Here is a 19,908-nt window from a genome sequence, read left to right as displayed (position 1 = left end):
CTGTCTCATTGTATTTGTTTTATAACCATATTATCACTGAACTTTAGGAAACTTGCACGAATGGCATTACTCCTTTGGGCTATAATAGTGTATACAATATCAAAACAGTATGGAAATCAGTTCAACCATTCATTTCTTTGAAAAAAACCAAAAACATTCCAATTCAACACTCCAGAAGATGAATATGACATTTTCACAACTGTGGTTGCTAATTCCTAACAGCTTTCATAATACACCCAATTGAACGCTCCAAAATATAGTGAAGGTCTGGTATTTAAGGTTTTGATTAGGTGAAAGCTCATCCCGAACTCAAGTGAAGACCTTTTTACAAGTAGTCTAGTTTGCAAACATGTGGTTCTGGGGGTTAATATGAGTCATAGTGATGACCACACTAGACATCTGTATCTACAAAACTGTATGGCTTGTCCCTCCAGTTGCCAGCTTTGGTTCTCATACACAATTTACTCTGGTGCACCCTACAATCCTGCACAAGGGCTTATCAAACTAGAAAAAGAAAGCGAACAAAGATGATTTAAACCAATAGGATTCACATGTGACACAATGTAACCCCTTTGTCAAAACAAGCAGTTTTGTTCAGAGATCGTTGGAGAGGACATCATAGCGAGGGAGAAATTGTTGTAGCAGTTGGGCTTTTCATCCTCAAGCGTTCAGCATGTTGTGGTGAAGGAGATCTGTTTTTTGACATGACCTCACTGAAAGGTATTCCTACGGGACTGGGTTGTTGAGGGATTCTACTGTTCTCCTGTGTGCTGATTAAAGTAACACTTGTAGATAATCCCTTTTAAAAACATTGCTTTTTGTGTGTATTGGAGTTGAGGGGAGAGGGGAAAATGATTTAAATTGTGTGATGGTTCTCACTTCTCCTTGATCTGCTTCTCTGCCGGGATAAATATATAATGACAACATGCTGGGCTGAAATAGAGCTATTACATACCAGTGATGAAAAACAGACTGTCTATATAGAGCCCTTACTTTTCCAAAAGGCCACAGTATTAGTTGATACTAAAGCCCAAGGTTGTGTTGTGTGTGAGACATGCCAACCTTCTACATTGTACGACTGCAATAAAATAAAGTCCCGCTACGTGTCTGTTGTTTAGCCGGTATTCATCTGGAATCCCCCATGAAGAAAGTCCTTTGTGCACAAATTTCCTTGAGGTTAATATATACGGATCGTGCAATGGCGCATGCCACTGGAACCAGAGATGGAGGTGTTTTGCGCGATTTAATCTCACTTGCTTAGCGCCCTTTGGGCTTGTGTGTCACATGGTTATTTTTTTTTTTACACAAAATATATTTCAAGGTTTGCATCACGACGCACTGCTAAGAGGTCATTCCGCCGGTGTGAATCACAAAACTTGGGATATTTTTTATCCCAGCCCGACAGTTTAACCAAAGCAGGAATTCCACCTTTAAAAGTTTGCTTTAAAATCTAGATTGATTCAGATTCAGATTCAGATTTACTTAATAGTCATTCGTGTACACGTGTATACAGAACGAAATGTCGATACATCTGACCCGCACAGTTTCCTTGAGCGTCAGCCGGGATAGATAAGATTAACCATGTCTTCGCCAGAATTTTAGCGCAGCGGTTCGATGTTACTTCCAGTTGTAAATGTAAATGTAAATTATTATTATTATTATTATTATTATTAAATGGTCCAGTTTATTGTCCAGAGAGCGAACGTTGGAGAGGAAAATGGATGGGAGAGGCGTTTTGAAGGGTTTAGCCTTTAGCCTAGCGGTTAGCCCGGCCCGACAACCTCGCTTCTTCCTCCGGCACACCGCTCTCTTGCCACTCTGCTTCGCTGCTTTGTAGGCAGCTGGGTCTTGTTGGTGTAGCAGTCCGTGGCTAAATAAACACTCCCGAGTGGTCGTAGCACCGAGCTCTTGATGTCTGGATGATCGCATATCCAGCAACAAAAACTGCAATCGTATATTAATCTGCAGTTTGAGGTGACTTTGTGCGCCGTCAAAACTGAGTTGAAGACTGGGTTTTATGGCCGAAGTGTAAAAATCTGTAGCGAGCCTATGCAGCCGCAGCCGAACAGGGGCGCCGCCAATGTTATATCTAGACTTGGCTGTATTCATTTCTCCTGTACCATTGTTGTTGTGAAACTGATCACGTTCACCTTTGTTTGTTTAGCTTTTATTCCTTTTCGTTGAAGGTCCAGGTCGTGGTGGCTTCCAAGCAGCCCAATAAGTGGTATGCATAAGTTTAAATGTCAGTGTAGGAAACTAGTGTGTAAACACAGCAGTTTTTGAAGCACTTCCGATCCCTATATACCAGCGGGCCTCTTCTTATAAGTGTATAAATGAATTAGGCTATTATTCTAAAATTTCAATCAACTGTACGACTTCATTGTAGATTTTATGTACATACATTTCCATAAAGTTGAAATCTAGCCAGGTTCTACCTCTTCTGAAATGTGTGCATTATCAGATTCTCTAAAACAATTTTGAATGTTCTATTCACGAATGAATCCCAGCTTTGTCCAAGTAGCAAGTGAGGAAAAGGAAGTGTGGAACTTCCATGTAAAGTGATCCTGTGACTTTTGCGAACTGGAAACAAATAGCATGCTTCTCTATCCCAGAAAAGTACTGGTATAATAAATTAGTGAAGACATCTTTTTAGACAATTCCTTGATTGTGACCAGAATATAAAAGTTGATTGGTTACTTGGACTTGTCATTTGAGAAGGCCAACAGCACTCATTGTTCTGTTCTTGTCCCTCGCATTATTTATCATTTATGGTAAGGGACTTGAGAGATGCTCACATTATAAGGCTAGATTATCCATTGTGGGTTTTGCTCTCTTGAAATATCACTCCCTTAGCAAGTTCAATAAGGAAGGTTGAAGACCTCTGTGTCACTTCCTCCACCCCATACCCCTCCCCCCACCCCCCGGATTTTAAAGGGTGGATAGAAGGGAGCAGGGTGAAGGGCACCATTTGCTCCTGTGATATATAAGGTGTGACAGCAATGTACGTTAGGTGCATCTCAAAGACAGACAGAAGGTCAAGGTACATTATACTTCAGCCATCTATTGGGTGAACACACAGACTGACCTGGACTGCAAATACAGTCATGTATGCGCGTATGGGTCCATGCGTAAATGGCCTACACAGTTTAAAGTAGTACAGTACAGTACAGTAAACTAAGGTGAATGCACTACTGTAGTGAATGTGCAGATGCAAAACATGGATGCTAATTTAACATTGATTATAATTCCACAAAATCTTTCCCCTGTTGAGATGGCTTGGGAGACTAAAGCACATTTCCTGTCTACAAGAACATCACACGGTGTGCAATAAACCTTACACATGCTTTAACCGCTTAACGTTCCGATAGCCCACTGGCGGGCCGCTGGACTTTTGATAAAGAAATACGTGTCTGTACCATGTCACCAGTCGCTTAATTACGCCATGCTTCGTATCATTTGAAAGCTTAAACTGTCTCATATCTTAAGGATTTTGAGATATGACGATCATGATCAAAATATAGTCATCATAGAAACATCTTGATCAGTCGGAAACAAGAAACCCGAAAACTATAAAACTATTATGTTCCCTGGCTGTCTTCCAATTTTTTGTATGTCTGCGGAAATGGCTTAGTTACATCAAGGACAATCTATAAAATCCAACCTTGAAAAAATTTACTTCAAAACACAAGATAATGCTCAGTTCTAAGGCTGTGTTGCCGGAACTATATTTTTGTGTGTGCATGTGTATGTATTACTGAATGTGTTTGCTCTGCAGGAAGGTGTAAGTTGTCATTAATGGTCCACTGAGAAAAAGAAGCCTGAAAAAAGACTGCTGTGGTCAAAGCCTAACATTAACATACCAAGAATTTCTGAGGCTTATTCACAGCCTCTCGTATGAACAGCCTACACTTTTTTGGCATCAGGACTGAAGTCAGCTGTATTCTATCCCTCCTGGACTCTGCACAGTGGAGGATGTAATCTTAAATATGCATCTTGTGTGCGTGCGCTTACAGGCACAACACATGCGCCATCAGATCAGCAAAGTCTCAATTTCGCATTCAAAAGGGCTCGAGTTTAATCGCTGGATGAGTGCTTTACTAGGGTTGCACCAGGAAGCCTATTGTTTTTGGCTGCCCCTAAGGTCATGTTTCATGAAAATACTTGCCTCACAATTTTGTTTAATTTCACATGAAGACATAAGTAATGGCTTGTAGCACAGCTTGTAAATGACACCTCTTTCAAACATTTTTAAATTTAACTCATCCACATGTGTATATACATGTGAATAGGTGGTGATAGGTCACCCTATCCAGGTCATTAATCTGTCCCTTTAAAATCAATCTCTAAATTTAATTATTTACAGTATATTGCAAGTCCAGCACAACACTCAACCCAATGTTTTCTTTACCTGAAAAATGTGTTTTTTGTCAAATGGGTGTCATATCATGTGTTAGAATCATCTGCACCAAAATAATTTGTTTTATAAGAAAATGCATCGCCATTGCATTGAAGGTTAGGTTTGATAACTAATCCTTATTATTAATTCTGAAATGTTTTTTTTTTCCTTTTCAAATATTTTCAATTCCAAAACTGAACACATTGTGTGTCATCTTTATAGCACCTCTAGGTAGGTTTGTACTGCTCTGCATGAGATTTAGGATGTCAAATTTCAACTTACGTTGGTGAAATCATGTACCAAGTTGGTGTGAGTGATATAGAAAAACATCCTATCACCATTTCATTACTCTTTCCCTATCATGTTAAAGTAAAGGGAGAAAAAATTAAAACAACTATGGTATCTGAACAGGTTTCAATTCAAAAATTGGGAGTTTACTTTTGAAAAAAAAGCAGTCTATTTCTACTTACTGCTCCTTACAGTGTGGCATCAACACAGCCCAGAAAGTTATAGGCTACTCTCTGCCCTATCGGGAGGACATGTCAGCTCTAATTTTAAAGCAGAGAGTGTGAAAGTGTACTGCGTGTGCGTGCAATGTGTTTTGTCACACAGAGCCATCTGTTAAATATATATTAAGTTCAATAATGAAGTGGGAAACAATAGTCATAGAAAAAAATTCTCTGAGACATTTAATGATTTTTGATAGTACATTTTTTTCACAATCTTATAGTTATCTAACTCTTGAGTGATTATCAATACTAAGTACCATATTTTCTGATCTTTAAGTCGCTCCGAGGTATAAGTATCACCAGCTAAAAAAATCATAATTAAGAAGGAAAAAACATTTACAGTATAAGTCGCACCTGGAGTATGATTTTATTTCCAACATAAAATACCAAAAACATGTCATCTTGAAAGGTAATTTAAAATCAAAAGAAACAACAGGTTGAATAAGTGTTTGATATACGAACGTTACATGCACGTGCATATCTTAGACACTCAAATACGTCGGTAATGCCATAACATGTTAAGATACATTCAGATAACTTTAGCATAAAGAACATGCTTACAACCATCAGCTTCTCTTCAAATCTCCAAGTCCACTGAAATATTCATCCTCTGTCACTTTTACCAGTAATCAACTCTTCTAACTCAGGACGAGAAGTTTCATTCTTTCACTTTGAAAAATTTAGGGCAAGGTTGAAATTATCAACACTTGCCTAGAGCACCATCTTGCTATTTAGTGTGAAAAGAATGAAATGATATACGTACCGGTAATACAAAATTAAAACTCAATGACGTAACCATATGTCAATAATTTCAGATATAAGTCGCACCGGAGTACAAGTCGCACCCCCGCCCTGACCCCCCCCCCCCCCCCCCCCCCCCCCAAAAAAAAAAAAAAAAAAAAAAAAACCTGTGACTTATAGACACCGTAAATAAAGTTCCCCTTGTCTGTGGCAAAAAAAAAGTTCCTTTGATAAATAAGAATTCATTTGTATTCATCCATCCATTATCTGCACCGCTTATCCTCAGTAGGGTCGCGGGGGTGCTGGAGCCCATCCCAGCTATCTTCGGGCAGTGGGCAGGGTACACCCTGAACTGGTTGCCAGCCAGTCGCAGGGCACACAGAGACAGACAATTCGCACGCTCATTCAAACCTAGGGAAAATTTGGACCGGCCAATAAACGTAAAATGCATGTTTTTGGAATGTGAGAGGAAACCGGAGTGCCTGGCGGAAACCCACGCAAGCACAAGGAGAACATGCATACTCCGCACAGGAGGTTCGATCTCATGACCTCAAAACTGTGCCGCACACGCGCTAACCACTGCGCCGCCATGCTGCCCCCATTTGTATTCAATGATTCTTAAATGGCCACTTGAAAGTGGCCCATAATTTAATTCATAAATATGCATCCTAGTCATTTTGGCTCACATTCACCGACCATGTTTTTATGTGTTTGAGGCCTATGCCTTTGTAGCGAAGTACTAAAATAACTGGTGTATGAGAGCCAGTCATGGACGCCACATGTTTTTTGAGCTCTCCTCAGAGGATAAGGAAGGACAAATCTCAGAACCTGCTTGTTCCAGCAGTGTTAACAGTTTCTAATAGTATTTTTGAGTGTGCTATAGGTAAGAAAAACACAACCAGCGCTATATACCTTTTCTGCTTCCCATCTTCACTTTATAAATGGTGAAAATTTGCACACCAGAGTCACTTTGGAGGAATTCATGATCTCTTCATGTGCATTTCAGAGGACACGCTCCTCTTTGCTGAGGATCAGCACTCTCCACAGCTGAGATGGTGGATGTCAAAGCTAAACACAGTAAATATTGCTCTCCCCCACTGACTTCTTTCCAAAGCCATTTTTTTTCATTGTGCAAGCGACTTGTCAAGCTTGAGGGGTTCCCTGACAGTGTGTAGCTACGCGTTGTACACAATGATTTGTGAGTCATACCTTTGGTTGTGACAATACTGTTGCAGTAATATAGAGGCCACCAGACTTATCTCGTTAACATTAATCATTCCTCAAATTGTTTTGTTACGTTTATAAACGTAGACTTGTAATTAGAGGAAATCTCTTTATAGTTGTGGTTAATAGGACATTTGTACCTCAGCCACTCCCAACCATCTGTTCAATAAGAGTGTGGGTAATTTCCCACTACATAGCTTGCTTATACCAGTTGTGAAATGGTATTGTGCACTTGACCTAATCATTTTATTTATTTGGGATGTTCTCCAATCCTTCTTTTTATTGCCCCCACTGGCCTCTCGTGCCAGTTTTAACCTTTAAAGCTCTCCTATTTGTGACGTCACTCTGGGTAATAGCTAAAAGGTTTAGAACAACCTCATGAATATATTTCACGTTTATTAAAAACAAACAGTTGTACTACAACTGATTGATGTTCGATTTCAAAAAACTTCTAAAAGTGGCTTATGATTCAAAGCGGCAGTATTACAAACTCTCTTTGACAGACAACAATATAAAAACTGTTCTGAACCCCTCCATTGCACTCTGTTCGAATGAGTAAATCATTATGTTTCATATTACAAATGTTACAGCTATTGAAAAAATAAGACCATTCTCGCCAAAAGGCCATCTTAACAAACTGGACATAAACTCAATTTCAAGTCATGATAAAACCATTCATCACTAGATACCTCACATTCTCCGCCTTTTTTCATATCATTGGCTTGGTAACGAGGTTCTTCACTGCTCTCAGCACCTCCGGCGTGTCTCATTTAGAATAAAGGAGAGAGGTGACCATGCCCATAACCTTGGCATTTCCCTCAGGAGCTTTGTAAATACATGACTTCTCCTGAAAATCCTGTCAGCTTTTCAAATTGCCTCTTGCTTGCACTGCCTAAACAAGTTGCCACGACTGAGTCTGTTAACAAATTACCAATGTTAAGAGACATTTTGGGACACGCCAGTGTCTGAGCCTACCTCTTTTAGGGGTGTTTGGCCGCCTCTTAGCAAATACACACACACACACACACACACACACACACTTTTATACGTACCAGTACGTAAAAGGGATTTAGTGTTCTTGGAGAGACAGAGAAGCGGCTTAAACTCTGTGGTGCACACAGTCTGATCCTTATCATTGTGAGGTGCAAAGCACTTGACTAGATATTTCTGTACTATATTACAACACGGATTTCACATTTCACTCACACGTTATTAGGAGACTCGCTTTAATTGTTGCATTACCCCCAATTAAATCCTAATTGTTTGCTCTGTTTGCATACCAAAAACACCCGAATGCTTTTTCTTTGTCTTGATTACATAACCACCATCCAATTTCAATTGATCAGCATTTGTTTTTATGACATTATTATACTGCCCACTACTAATGTGGATTCATACACAAATTAGTATTCCTTGGAAATTAGGCACAAAAATCCTCAATCAGTGCTGTTGCAGTTTTTAGCTTTATTTAATCCACCAATCACACTTGGGAAAATATGGCATTTCTGTTTTATTACAGAAGTAGAGGCAATTCGTCAGTCAACTAAAAGACAACCGTAGCAGATACGTTACTTGGTTTTGTCAAGCAAACTAAAACGCAGGGCTCTGGAGAATAAAGAAGATGTGATTACACAAGATAAAACAAAGGCGGTGAGTCAAGGCACAACAAGGAATCCCTCGTGGAGTGACCCACGCCGTATCTCCAACTGAGCCTTTCATTGTGCATTTGTATCCCGCTTGCTTGAATGGCAACTTAGATTAGATCTCACTCACTGAGTAATGGATCAGAGCTGACAAAAACCTGCTGCATTTCAACAACATTCCAGCCAGGATCTGCTCACTGCAGTTGGTTTATTGGGATTAATTGGCGCTGCCCGCATTGTTAATAACCCCTAAGTATCTCTACAATGGTATTGTTCGTCTCTAATCTGTATTCAGGGGAGTATTTTGTTTTATCCCTTTTCAAAGCTGCCTGTAAATCCTTGCCAGTCAGTTTGCTACTTCATAGTTCTATGGTTGAATATACCATAATGACAGAAGTAGGCCTCATCTGCTAAGTGTTTTTCTCTCTTATTTATTTTTATTATTATTATTATTTTTATTATTATTATTATTATTATTATTATTATTATTATTATTAATTATTATTATTATTGTCGTCTTTTTAGTCATTCCACCCGACTGCAAGTGAAAACTCATGTTACTGTTCCAAGACCACCTTTGGTTTAATGGTCGTTAAAATAAAATTAACGGCATACTCAATGGGTCTGTCCAAAGGATACTCAGGAAAATTGTTGGATGATAAAGGAAATATTCTCTGTGGCTGTTGTACGTTTTGATGACTAAGTTGGCTCTACCTCAGTGCAGAAGTCTTTTTTTTATTTATTTTTTTATTAAATTGCTTTCTACTCCTTGACTCAATTGCACTAATGTAAATGGTGGATTAGGCACCATTGACAGAGAACCCCTTAACTCTTCTCCAGCCACTGGCCTCCTCCCTTCTTTTTCCATTAAGACAGCTGGTATCGTTCAAAGGGTCCTGGCCCCGTGATTGATGCGTAATGGCTCCAAGGCTCACCTGCCCCCCTCACACCACCGCTTTCAACAAAGCACTTTGTTTCTCGCCTAGTGGGCGGAGACCCTTCTCGTTCACTTTCACCGTCAGCTCCTAGTGTTTCTCTTGCTCCATCAAGCATCTCTCTGTCAGGACTTTAGTCACCGTTATGACTTTACACTATCTTACCCTTGACGGGGATATTATTAAAGTACATTATGCTCCAGCTTCAGATCACCAATGCTTTTGAAACCCTGCAACTAAACATATTTTTTGTTACTTTGCAAGTGAGCATTATACAAGAATACAGAAAACTTGAATTGTTTCAAAGTAAGTCTACATGAAAACGACAGTATTTTCTGGACTATGAAACCCCTAAATTAACTAGAAATTTGAATGTGCGCCTTACAATCTGGTGCACCTTATATGTGGACTAAATTTGAAACGTGTTACCAAATTTGTGCAATTATTGCAATTAGTGATCAGTCGATTTTGCCGACCACAATAGAGACAACGGGGATCATCTGGATAACAAAAGTAAGAGCACCAAAATGTCCCCACAAGGTCGCTATGGACATGAATGGTTGTTCACAATTGAATAACATTAAATGCAACAGGAATCAAACGCGAATCATGGCGGGGATAGCGCCAGATCCTAACCAGTAGACCATTAGGCATATATGTAACACATGAAAAAGCATTAGGTCTTGACTCGTTATCACACTATTTTTAGTCACTGTAATAGATATGTTAAAGAAACAAGAAAACGAAAACTGATTAAATGTCAAAATGAATTGTTTCACTTTTTCTTGGGTCAAACTAAGCATGGTAAGTGACCAATGTTTTAAATATGTGCGACCATTCGATTATTTGTATCTTTCAGGATGACTGAATTTCTTCCCGCATTGCCAGTTCAGAATATCGTGCGCTTCCTACAGACTGTAAATATTGTATTTCAGTAGTGCCCAACCTTTTCCGGACCACGGACCAGTTTAAAAATATTCATGCGTGGTGTGGTGGATAGGATCTGCTGTGATCGGGGGTTTGATCCCCAGTGCATCCCGTGTTCTCCAATTACGATTTTATATATATATATATATATATATATATATATATACATATATATATATATATATATATATATATTTTTTTATCTATTTATTTATTATTTATTTTTTGTGGGTGCAACCCTAGCCCTTACTGTAATTTAATTCAATGCCTTATAGTCTGGTGCACTTTTGATATGAAAAATCTATCACCAAAGACTAGAGTGTAGAACAGCGCCTTATGGTACGGAAAATACTTTAATGGCTCTTATATTGTAAATCTATTGAGAAGACCTGAAACTTCAAAGTAAAATGACCCAGCAATCAAATCTTAACATTGCTTCTATAGAAAGAGGCTTATGTTTCCAATTAGAAGAGAGAAGAGGTGCTAAGCTCGTGTACTGATTCCGGCGGCCCCCAAGAATAGATGCATGTTATCAAATGCTGCAGTCATCAGTGTTTTCATGTTCCTCACACCTCACAAGACGAGCTACTGAATATGGACACTTCAGGGGGCCCAGGGGTTGTTTGGAAGGTGTCCCACACATGCGCGTAAGTCCCCTGAGCCCTCAAATATCATCCGCACATTAATGTCTTGCTTGTACTTAAAGGCTGGCACGCCAGTGATCGCCGTGGTAACTCATCATTAGGTGATTAATGTGGCTATGACGACTCCGCGATTTAATCAGGCCTGGTGTTTGCTAGCAAGCCGACAACAGGAGCAGCTGCCCTGTCAGTGTGTGTCTGCTCACAAAGTGACAGCACCCGCTGCTTAGGAGAATGCTTGTCACCAAACAGCTCTTGTGTGTATGAATGTGAGCGCTAGTTCAGGGTTGTGTGAGTGTGCTTCACAATTCATAGATTGTACTGTAAATGCTTGTTTCCTCATTGACTTACTGCCATTCCAGCATCGCCACTTGTTGGTTATCATGTGACATCATGCGGATCTCCAAATGTAAACAGTAGGCCATATTGGGTGGGTCCATCAGACGCATATGTGTAAGGTGTAAGGCGTTAATTCTTTGTCAAGTAACCGTTTTTTGTACAATTACTCAGTGAGTGGAGGGCAAAGGGCAGACCTCACTTGGTCAATGCTGCTTCCGAAAATATGCAGTTTTCCGGCTGAAATGAATTTTAGATAGAACCCTGAGTGTCTCTAAAATTCTGGCCGAATACAGTGCACCCTTGTCCGAATGGAAGACAAAGCGGGCATGGCCAATGATGGTGAGCTGTTTGCGGGTTGAAACAAGTTCCAGAGAGCCGAATTTAACCCTTACCCCTCTGCTACTCGTTTATCTCCAGTTCATCTGGGTGTTGTTTATTGATCAGTAAACATTTATCGTCGTAACTTGGCCTGAAACTTTCGTCTAACATTCCTCTAACGACAGTTTTTAGTTAGTTTTATTGTTGTATATTCCTGAGGTCAACAACAAAAACAACAAAATAATGTACATGCACACACCTATTCAATATGGCCACCACAACTAACGTTGCCCGAATGTAGATGACGTAAAAGAAACTATCAATTACATGTCCGTGTTTTGCCGCGTGACAATGTAATGAATGCAATTTCCTGTTATTTTTTTTGTGTGGTTAGCGAGGGCAATACAGGACATTCTAGACAGTGCAAGTCGTGTGCACAACAGGCCTTGAATTTGACGAATTGGAGCCTTTCATTATGCTACTAAAAGAGAGGTTCTGGGGGGATAGCAGAAAATGGCTCATATCCATAACAGCTGGATTGCTGAGTTCTTACCTCCAAACTTGTCATTTGATATCAACCTAGTGGTGACTATGTCCAAGGGGTTGGCTTGAATTACAGTCTAGTAAGCCAAAGTGCACACACATAAGCAGCAAACACGATTTGGTCCGGTGTCATTACAGACCGTTTGCAGAGAACCTGGCCAGCAACCTGACAGTGAACGTCATGCTTTTCTTTCCCATGGCGTTTCGAGTAGAAAGCCCCCCCCACCAACCTACTGAACCTCCCCCAGCACCACCCCCTGTCCCTCATCCCCCTAGCATTATCACCCATGCTTTGTATTTGTCATTCAGCTATGACTTCCATTTATATTGTTTTTTTTCCTGTATCTTTTTACTGTCTACCCATCATACTCTGTTATTGACTGTTGGCAATCGATTCAGCAGGAAGTTATAAGGTTGTGCTCAATTGATAAATCTAGTTTCATAAGTGTTGATAATTTTGAGGATGCTGCCAACAATTACAGTGGCTAATCTCCCAAGATGCATGGCTTCTTAGAACAAAGTATTGTATTCTGATTAACAAAAATGATGCTAACGCACATTTTTTTCTCCCTCTTTCCCCAGCTTTTCTGAAGCACTGGGGTTGTTGGTGTGGCCAAATTTTCCCTGGATTTGACCAGTAAATCCAGAAGACTGAAGCCCAGGCTCACAGTCTACCTTTCACGGAGGCCCAGCCGTGAGAGGACTGAGGAAGGCACGTGGCGGATCATGACGGCCGACAAAGAAAAGGAGAGGGAGAAAGAGCGTGACAGAGACAGAGATCGGGACAGGGACAAGAGAGAGTCTGGGAAGTCCCGCCGACAAGATGGTGACCAGGGCGAGAGCTCCAGGCCCAGGCGCAGTTGTACGCTGGAGGGCGGTGCAAAGAACTATGCAGAAAGTGAACACAGCGAGGATGAGGACAATGACAACGGTAGCACAGGTGGAGGCAGCGGCACAGCCGAGGACGCCAGTAAGAAGGGCAAAAAGAAAATGCCTAAGAAGAAATCCCGCTACGAGCGTACAGAGAACGGAGAAATTACGTCTTTCATCACAGAAGACGATGTTGTTTACAGACCAGGAGGTAAATCCTTGTCCTCTCTAATCTAATCATCAGTGGGGGGTAGCATATTGACATGTCTGCTGAGTGCATGTAGTTAGCCAAATCACTGCCCATTCATCAAACTCCCTTTATATAGATTCCTTAACAACAACAGAGTAGCAAAGCACTGTTCTATTTTAAGCCCCCATTGTTGTTCATACATTTAGTTTGAAAATAAAAACTAATAAATCTGTGCCTTTACAATTTACTACTTACACATTACAGCCACTACCCCGGGCTAAAGGCCAGTGCATCATGCAATCAATTCCAAGTTGACCCGCTCTGTGCTTTGTCTCAGACTGAGTCAATAAAGCAAAGTGGTACTTCGATAAATGTGATAGCGCTGGCAGTGGTAACGATAATGACTTTTTGCAAACATTACCGAACTCAATAGAAAATAATTATTTTCCTGTCTGGACTGAGTATTTTAATATAATTTAATCAGTACATTTTGGGATGATTACAAAAAGATCGCGAACCTTTGAATTAAACTCAAGTTGTCTGTCATCCTAGTATAACTTGTTAACTAGATGTTAATGTAGCCCCTAGTCTTTCTTTGTCTGAGCTTTAATCATATGTTTTCCTGTCCATGGTTTTTACTGCCAGCAGAAGGTCAAATAGTTGGGTGTTTGTATATTACACAGATAAAATAACTCAAAGCAATGTGTTAGATTCGCTTTCAATCACGCACTTGCAATTATCCTTAAAAAAATCGGATTTAGGTGATAAAGTACAAGTTAATGCTATTAACGCTGGGATTGTTAAGAAAGAAGAATCTCTTGTATTGGTATAGATGCTTAAACCAGCAAGGTCACTGAAACCAAACCTACCTATTACTGTATCTTCACAATTTTCTCCACTGAAGCCTGTTTGCCAGTGTAATCGACAGAGCACTGAGGCTTTGTCTCATAATTCAACCATCTGATGCTGGGGGTGGGTAAGATGGATTGACAAAGGTGGGGGGGGGGTGTTAGCAGTCACAATCAATGAAACATACAAAAGGCACAAACAAAGTGGTGCATCTCTGTGGATTAGCCCCAGCGAATATTTTTATTTCCACATCTTGGTGAACAGTGGTTGATGGGGTATATTTGTTTCCTGTCTTCTTCTTCAATTAGTTTGACAGGTCAAAAGATGCCTGGGTTGCCACACCCTTGCCCCGCCTCCACTCCCCTGGCTCTACCACACTCTAGTTGCTAGGCTGTCGATTAGGGATGAGCTGCTACACTAGTATGCAATTTACCACCTATTGTCAACACAAACGATTCTCCAACTCAGTGACTGACCTCCTGCTGTCTCCTTTGCTTATTGTTCAAGTGATAAGATGTGGGTGTGTGTGAGTGCACTGTGTTTCCTCCTCCCCTTTGCTTAGCAGCCTTCTTGCAATCAGATTTGATGTGCACAGCTTAGGCAGGCACAAAGCCCGCGATGGATTATGCTTTACTAAATGTTAAATCCCTTTATAGCCGTCTAGTGACACACAATATGTAAAACTGACCACCCTGGGTGCAAGATTTGCACAGCCTCCTACTGGGCGAGAGGGCCTATGATGAGAGAAATAAAATTGAACTTTAGTTTATTAAAAATAAAACATAAATACAAAATTGTATTTTGATTCATGTACCATTGGAAATAAAACAGCAAATTTTTGTTGTCATGTAAAGTGAGGTAGAATTGAAATATCCAGCTACCCACAGAGCTTAGACTATAGAGTTTGGTTCAAGCAGCTTAGCTGGTAGGTAGTCGTGTAAACAAGGACTATCTTTGCTGTGGTTTAGGAAATGATAGCATGATAGCTATCCTATTTTCATATGCCTTCTGCCTGGGCAGAACAGGTTTTCACCAAACTGATCAGACACACCTCAATAATCTGTCTTCTGCAACTGCAACTTCACCTTCTCCTAGAGTTCTTCCAGAGCCACTCTCTAAGAACATGGTTTATCGATCCTGGTAATCTTTCTCTGGACAATATATAATAAGGCATGAAGGCATGAATATTAGTGGTAGAAGTACACGATGCAGTTGCAAAAAATGTACAAACCAATATGAGCAGTTGTAAAAATTCACAAGTTCACCATCCATCATAGTGTAAATAGTCTTTATAATCACCACAGTCGTCACGTACTATCTCTGAAAAACACTCCTGCTGTGGCATCTTGTACAGACAGGAACAACGTTGTACCCTTTTCTCAGCAGAACTTTACAAAATGCTGTAAAATGAAATATAGATGGTCTTCCTTCCTTCTGAACTCGTTGCCTTTTGGCCACACCGTTTAAAATGGTGAGAGATAATGGAAACCACCTGCTCCCCCCATTTCTCTTCACTTCTTCCCCATGTGTATGTCACACAACATGGCTGCCACAGCCGCAGTAGGCAGGTTTGCTTGCTTTGGCTTAGACAAAGACAATAATTGATTTAATTTACCAAATTCTCCTAAGAGGGAGGGAGATTAGTGTAGTGACAGCTACTTAAAAAGTGTGCCCGAGAGTGTGATTTCAGGCTCACCATTAAAAAAACACCTTGTGTGTGCCATGAGTGTTGAGGCGAGTTGTTGATGTGGACAGCTGGCGTTCGTTGCCGCAATTGCCACACAATTCAGGAGTGTCCCTTTGTGTGTCACACTATGTGTCATGTGCACACACATTAAAACGTGCGCTTGTGCAGCATGCGTATGTTTGGAACAGAGGGCTACATAATGAGGCCTTTACAACCTTTTTGTTTCCCAACTGTTTGCAATAACTCAAAGCTACTGTTTTTTTAATTGTATTAAAAGGAATAAGGTGTGTGCGAGTGAAGTCACTCAAACATCAAGGTTTAAACAAAATTGAAAAGATTAGGTTAAGAGTCATGTAGGAAAATTTCAATACACTTGAAATGAATGCATTCAATTAATTGGGTTCGATATTTGATCAAAATTTAAAAATAGTGGTACCTTTTCATACAACCTTAATTCATTCAAGGATCGTGCCCGGAGCTCGAATTGCTCGTGCAACAAGCAAGTTTTCCCGATATGAAATGATCAAAAACTAATGGATCCATTCCCGTCCTCCTAAAAGCATCCATGCGAAACCTAAATATACAGTAAATAACCCTAAATAAAAATAAAACACATCTGGTCACGAAAATCAAATTCAACTAAACATAAAAAATACAATGAGAATATGAGTCAGATGATAGTAGCCAAATAAAACAGTTGATTATGAGCACTTATGGTGGGGGAAGAAGCCGTAACCAAGGTGTGCACGTGGTGTGGAGGAAGGGATTTGGGGGGGTTCCATGGAGGAGTGACTGAGATCGGACAGTCAACTTCTAAGTTTTTCCTGTTTTTTGGGGGGTCAATTCAAGCAGTGTACACAGTATAATAATATTCATATGGGATTTTTTTTTCTGTTTTCTAAAGACCGATCTCGCCTTGCCCATGTTGGCTCTCTTGTATAAACAGCAAGATTTTTGTTAATAAAACTTGTATCAAGATTCTCGTGTTTTAGAGGTGCTTATACGAGGAGGTACCACTGTTTGCAATGATTAAATTCTATCTTTGTTTTATTACATGACTCATTTTAAGGAAACACATATGACTAACCCTTGTCAGTGCTGTTAAATAGTTTGAATATATTTGTGAGAAAAGAAATTAGTACAACACAATTAGCTTCCTGTTGTCGGGGGTGCATAAAAAATGGTTCCTGAATCCTTTTGTACATTTCACTAAGTAGCACTGGCTGTCTGTCTGTATGTCTGTCTGTATGTACGTCTGTAGTTATTGTTTAACACCATTTGCTCACTGCGCTGATGTACTAGCTTGGAGCCAATAAGTTATCTAATGTTTAAACATTCTGCTTGAAGAATCCGCAAAAACTGCCCCCATTACTATATCCAAAGGATATAATGTAATTTGTTTATTGAGAGCTTTACATGAAAGCGAACTGATTTTTTTTTCCTTTTCCATAAACTAAAATAAAACAATCATATTTTCTTTCAAAATCATTTATCACCAATGTTTGGTGGATTACTGAAAAACAGTCATTAGTTACAGTTACTAATTACTTGATTTAAAACGTAACTCCATTACCCCAAGATTACTGACACCCAAAAATAGATCGTTACTCTAAAAGTAACTGTCTAGTTACAAATTACGTTATAAACTTGGATTGAAGTCAAACCCTTAAAACTGCTTCAAAATACCCACACATTTACAAAAAAAAAAAAGAGCATGTGTACACAAACCTGTAAATGAATGTAACCCTTCACATTTATTGATCTTTCAAACAAACACATTGCCGAGATACTCCATATCTATTTTCATGTCTGGGCTTCAAACCACTCTCAAGTTTCCTTCTCCATTTATGGGTATTCTCCTAGATCTTTCCTTTTTTCTCCAGGCATAGGGTATTGCAACAATAAACAACATTCAGCACACTTTTACTGTAAATTATGTGCTTACGTTTGCCCCATTGATTTATCTAATTAAACAACAGGGAATGTTTTTTTCAATGATTCAATCCTTGAGCATAGTCAAATTCTATGTGGTCTTCTGTTGTACCCAATTTAGCGGCACTCTCTCCTTGCCTGAATCAAACAGGACTTTTTTTTCGTTATTTTCTTTCATTGCTTCCCAAACCATCAACACAATATTCGCATTTCGCTCCAGAGTATGGACGCGCCTCGAAGAGCAGCATTTGAAAGGCCACCTTTTCATTAGCCAGAACCACCTTTGGCTTAGCGCCAGATCTGCGAAGAATATCTCGAGTCAAGTTGTTGAACAGCTCGACTTTTTTCGTTTGGCTTGTGCCCCCCTTATTAGCCTTTCAAGTCATCTTGTATTGAAGCAATACAGTGTGAAGCTTGTCCCTACACTACTTTGATCTATTTTTAAAATCCTTGTCTTCTCGCCCTAGTCTTTCTACGCGCAATACTCTGGGGAAGGTTTTTTTGGGGTGAAATTCAACCACCTGCTGCCGGTTAAATGAGAAAGCTTGTGTTTGCTAAGCAGAAAAGAGGGTTTGAGTGTCAAAGAGCCTCTATTCTCCCTTAGGAGCTCAGTCAGCTGTAGGTCTGCCCTGTTGCAAGTGGCCTGACAATTTGGCCTGATAGGTATTTCCCACTCCATTTCCAGTCAGAACAAAGAAGAACTGTTGTACAGGTGCTACGGGAGAGAGTTGAGGAATCAAGTGTCTGCGCACCCCCAGGCCTTCATTACCTGTTAGGCCATGCCAATTGGATAACCCAGCAGAAAGTGGCCATCAAACCAGAAATGTAGTTTAAAAAAAAAGATTCTTTCACATTGGCCTGCTGTTCAGGCTAATTATTTGTCGTCTAAACAAGAACATGTTTCATTACACATTATTTGACTGATTCGGTTGCTGAAAATCCCAAATCAGAAACTGTAAGGATAAGGAATTGTACTGATGAAGACACCAATTTTCGCTACAATTTTTCTGGAAGGCTTCATGTCAAGTCTTGCAAAGTCTTGGTCATCAGTCACTTGCTTTCTTGGTTTTGAAAAAGCTTGGTGATCCCCTTGAATCAGGGGTCTCCAACGTGGTACCCACGGGTAACAGGGTGCCCCCTAAGGACAGCCGAAGTGCCCGTGGATCTAGTCCGGAAATAACTCACCAGTGCTTGGGTCATTGTAATTTTCTAGTAAAATTGTTTTTAGTGGTCGACTGAGTCATAACACCGTTATTGTTTCAGTGAGGTTAATCTAACTACTTTTTCCGCTGTTACAACGCAGTTCTCATTACAGACAAAAGTAACCAGAGCCGTGCGTTACTTTGGCTGCAGAACGCAAACGGCGGCACGTACCCCCCAGCGGCACGGTCTTTCGCTCTCCTCCGAGTTAGTTACGTCACGTTTTTTGGAATCCTGTCGCCAATTAAAAAAGCGACTACCAAATAGTTAGATAGCGATTACTAATACAATATTTACTAATGTGCCAAAAGAATTGGTGAATTCGGTAAGCGACTTGCGTTGTTAGTGAATGAAATGGCTCGATAAGCCGTCTCTTGGAAGTGGGAGCCGGCTACCAACCAATCAAGAACAGGTACTCTTCGAGACACTATTTCAAACACTATGCTCCAATTTTTTTTTTTTTCAGGGATTTTGACTTTAATTTGTTGACTTAAATTTGTTGGGTATAAAAAAGGTTTAAAATCGTTTTTTGTTTTGTCTTTTTCTTTGTTGATTGATAAATATTTTAATTTATTTTTCCTATGTTTTTCAGTGTTAACATCTAAACGTTAATTGTGCTTTTCCCCCCTTTTGAACCCATTCATTACTTACTTACTTATTGCTCCAGCGAAGGTCGGGGGGTCCCGTCCCTGTGCGTTGAGCCGACCAGATGAACCAGGTTTTTCCAATGCTGGCGGTCTTGTGCCAGCTGTTCTGCATCCTCTACGGCAACTCCGTGTTGTTGGAGGTCGCCCGCAACGACGTCGAGCCATCGAGTGCGGGGTTTCCCTCGTGGTCGTCTCCAGCCTGCGGCCTTTGGGTCAAACTGGAGAATGGCTCGTGTCGGATGGTCTGGTGGTAGACGGAGGACATGGCCAAACCAGCGGGTGCGGCGTTGTGCGACCAAGGAAGATGCTTGGGGCTG

At 40.3% G+C, this 19,908-nt stretch overlaps 1 protein-coding gene across 10 annotated transcripts in view; it reads left to right on the top strand.

Moving 5' to 3' along the window:
- The window catches only part of rerea (arginine-glutamic acid dipeptide (RE) repeats a), a 206,638-nt gene that overhangs the window by 105,750 nt on the left and 80,980 nt on the right, over positions 1 to 19,908 (top strand). For 9 of the 10 annotated variants that reach the window (XM_088331631.1, XM_088331632.1, XM_088331633.1 and 6 more), the window contains one exon: positions 12,799 to 13,297. In XM_088331631.1, coding sequence (XP_088187757.1) covers positions 12,943 to 13,297 — 355 coding nt within the window. In that variant the 5' untranslated portion in view covers positions 12,799 to 12,942. Of the gene's footprint in view, positions 1 to 6,688; positions 6,724 to 12,798; positions 13,298 to 19,908 lie in introns of those variants that run through there. The other variant, XM_088331634.1, reaches the window with a different exon arrangement.

Source organism: Urocampus carinirostris, chromosome 3 (assembly GCF_059441175.1).
Source record: "Urocampus carinirostris isolate Australia breed hairy pipefish chromosome 3, RoL_Ucar_1.0, whole genome shotgun sequence".
In the NCBI taxonomy this organism is placed as follows: domain Eukaryota; kingdom Metazoa; phylum Chordata; class Actinopteri; order Syngnathiformes; family Syngnathidae; genus Urocampus; species Urocampus carinirostris.
This window is presented reverse-complemented; position numbering and strand designations above follow the sequence as displayed.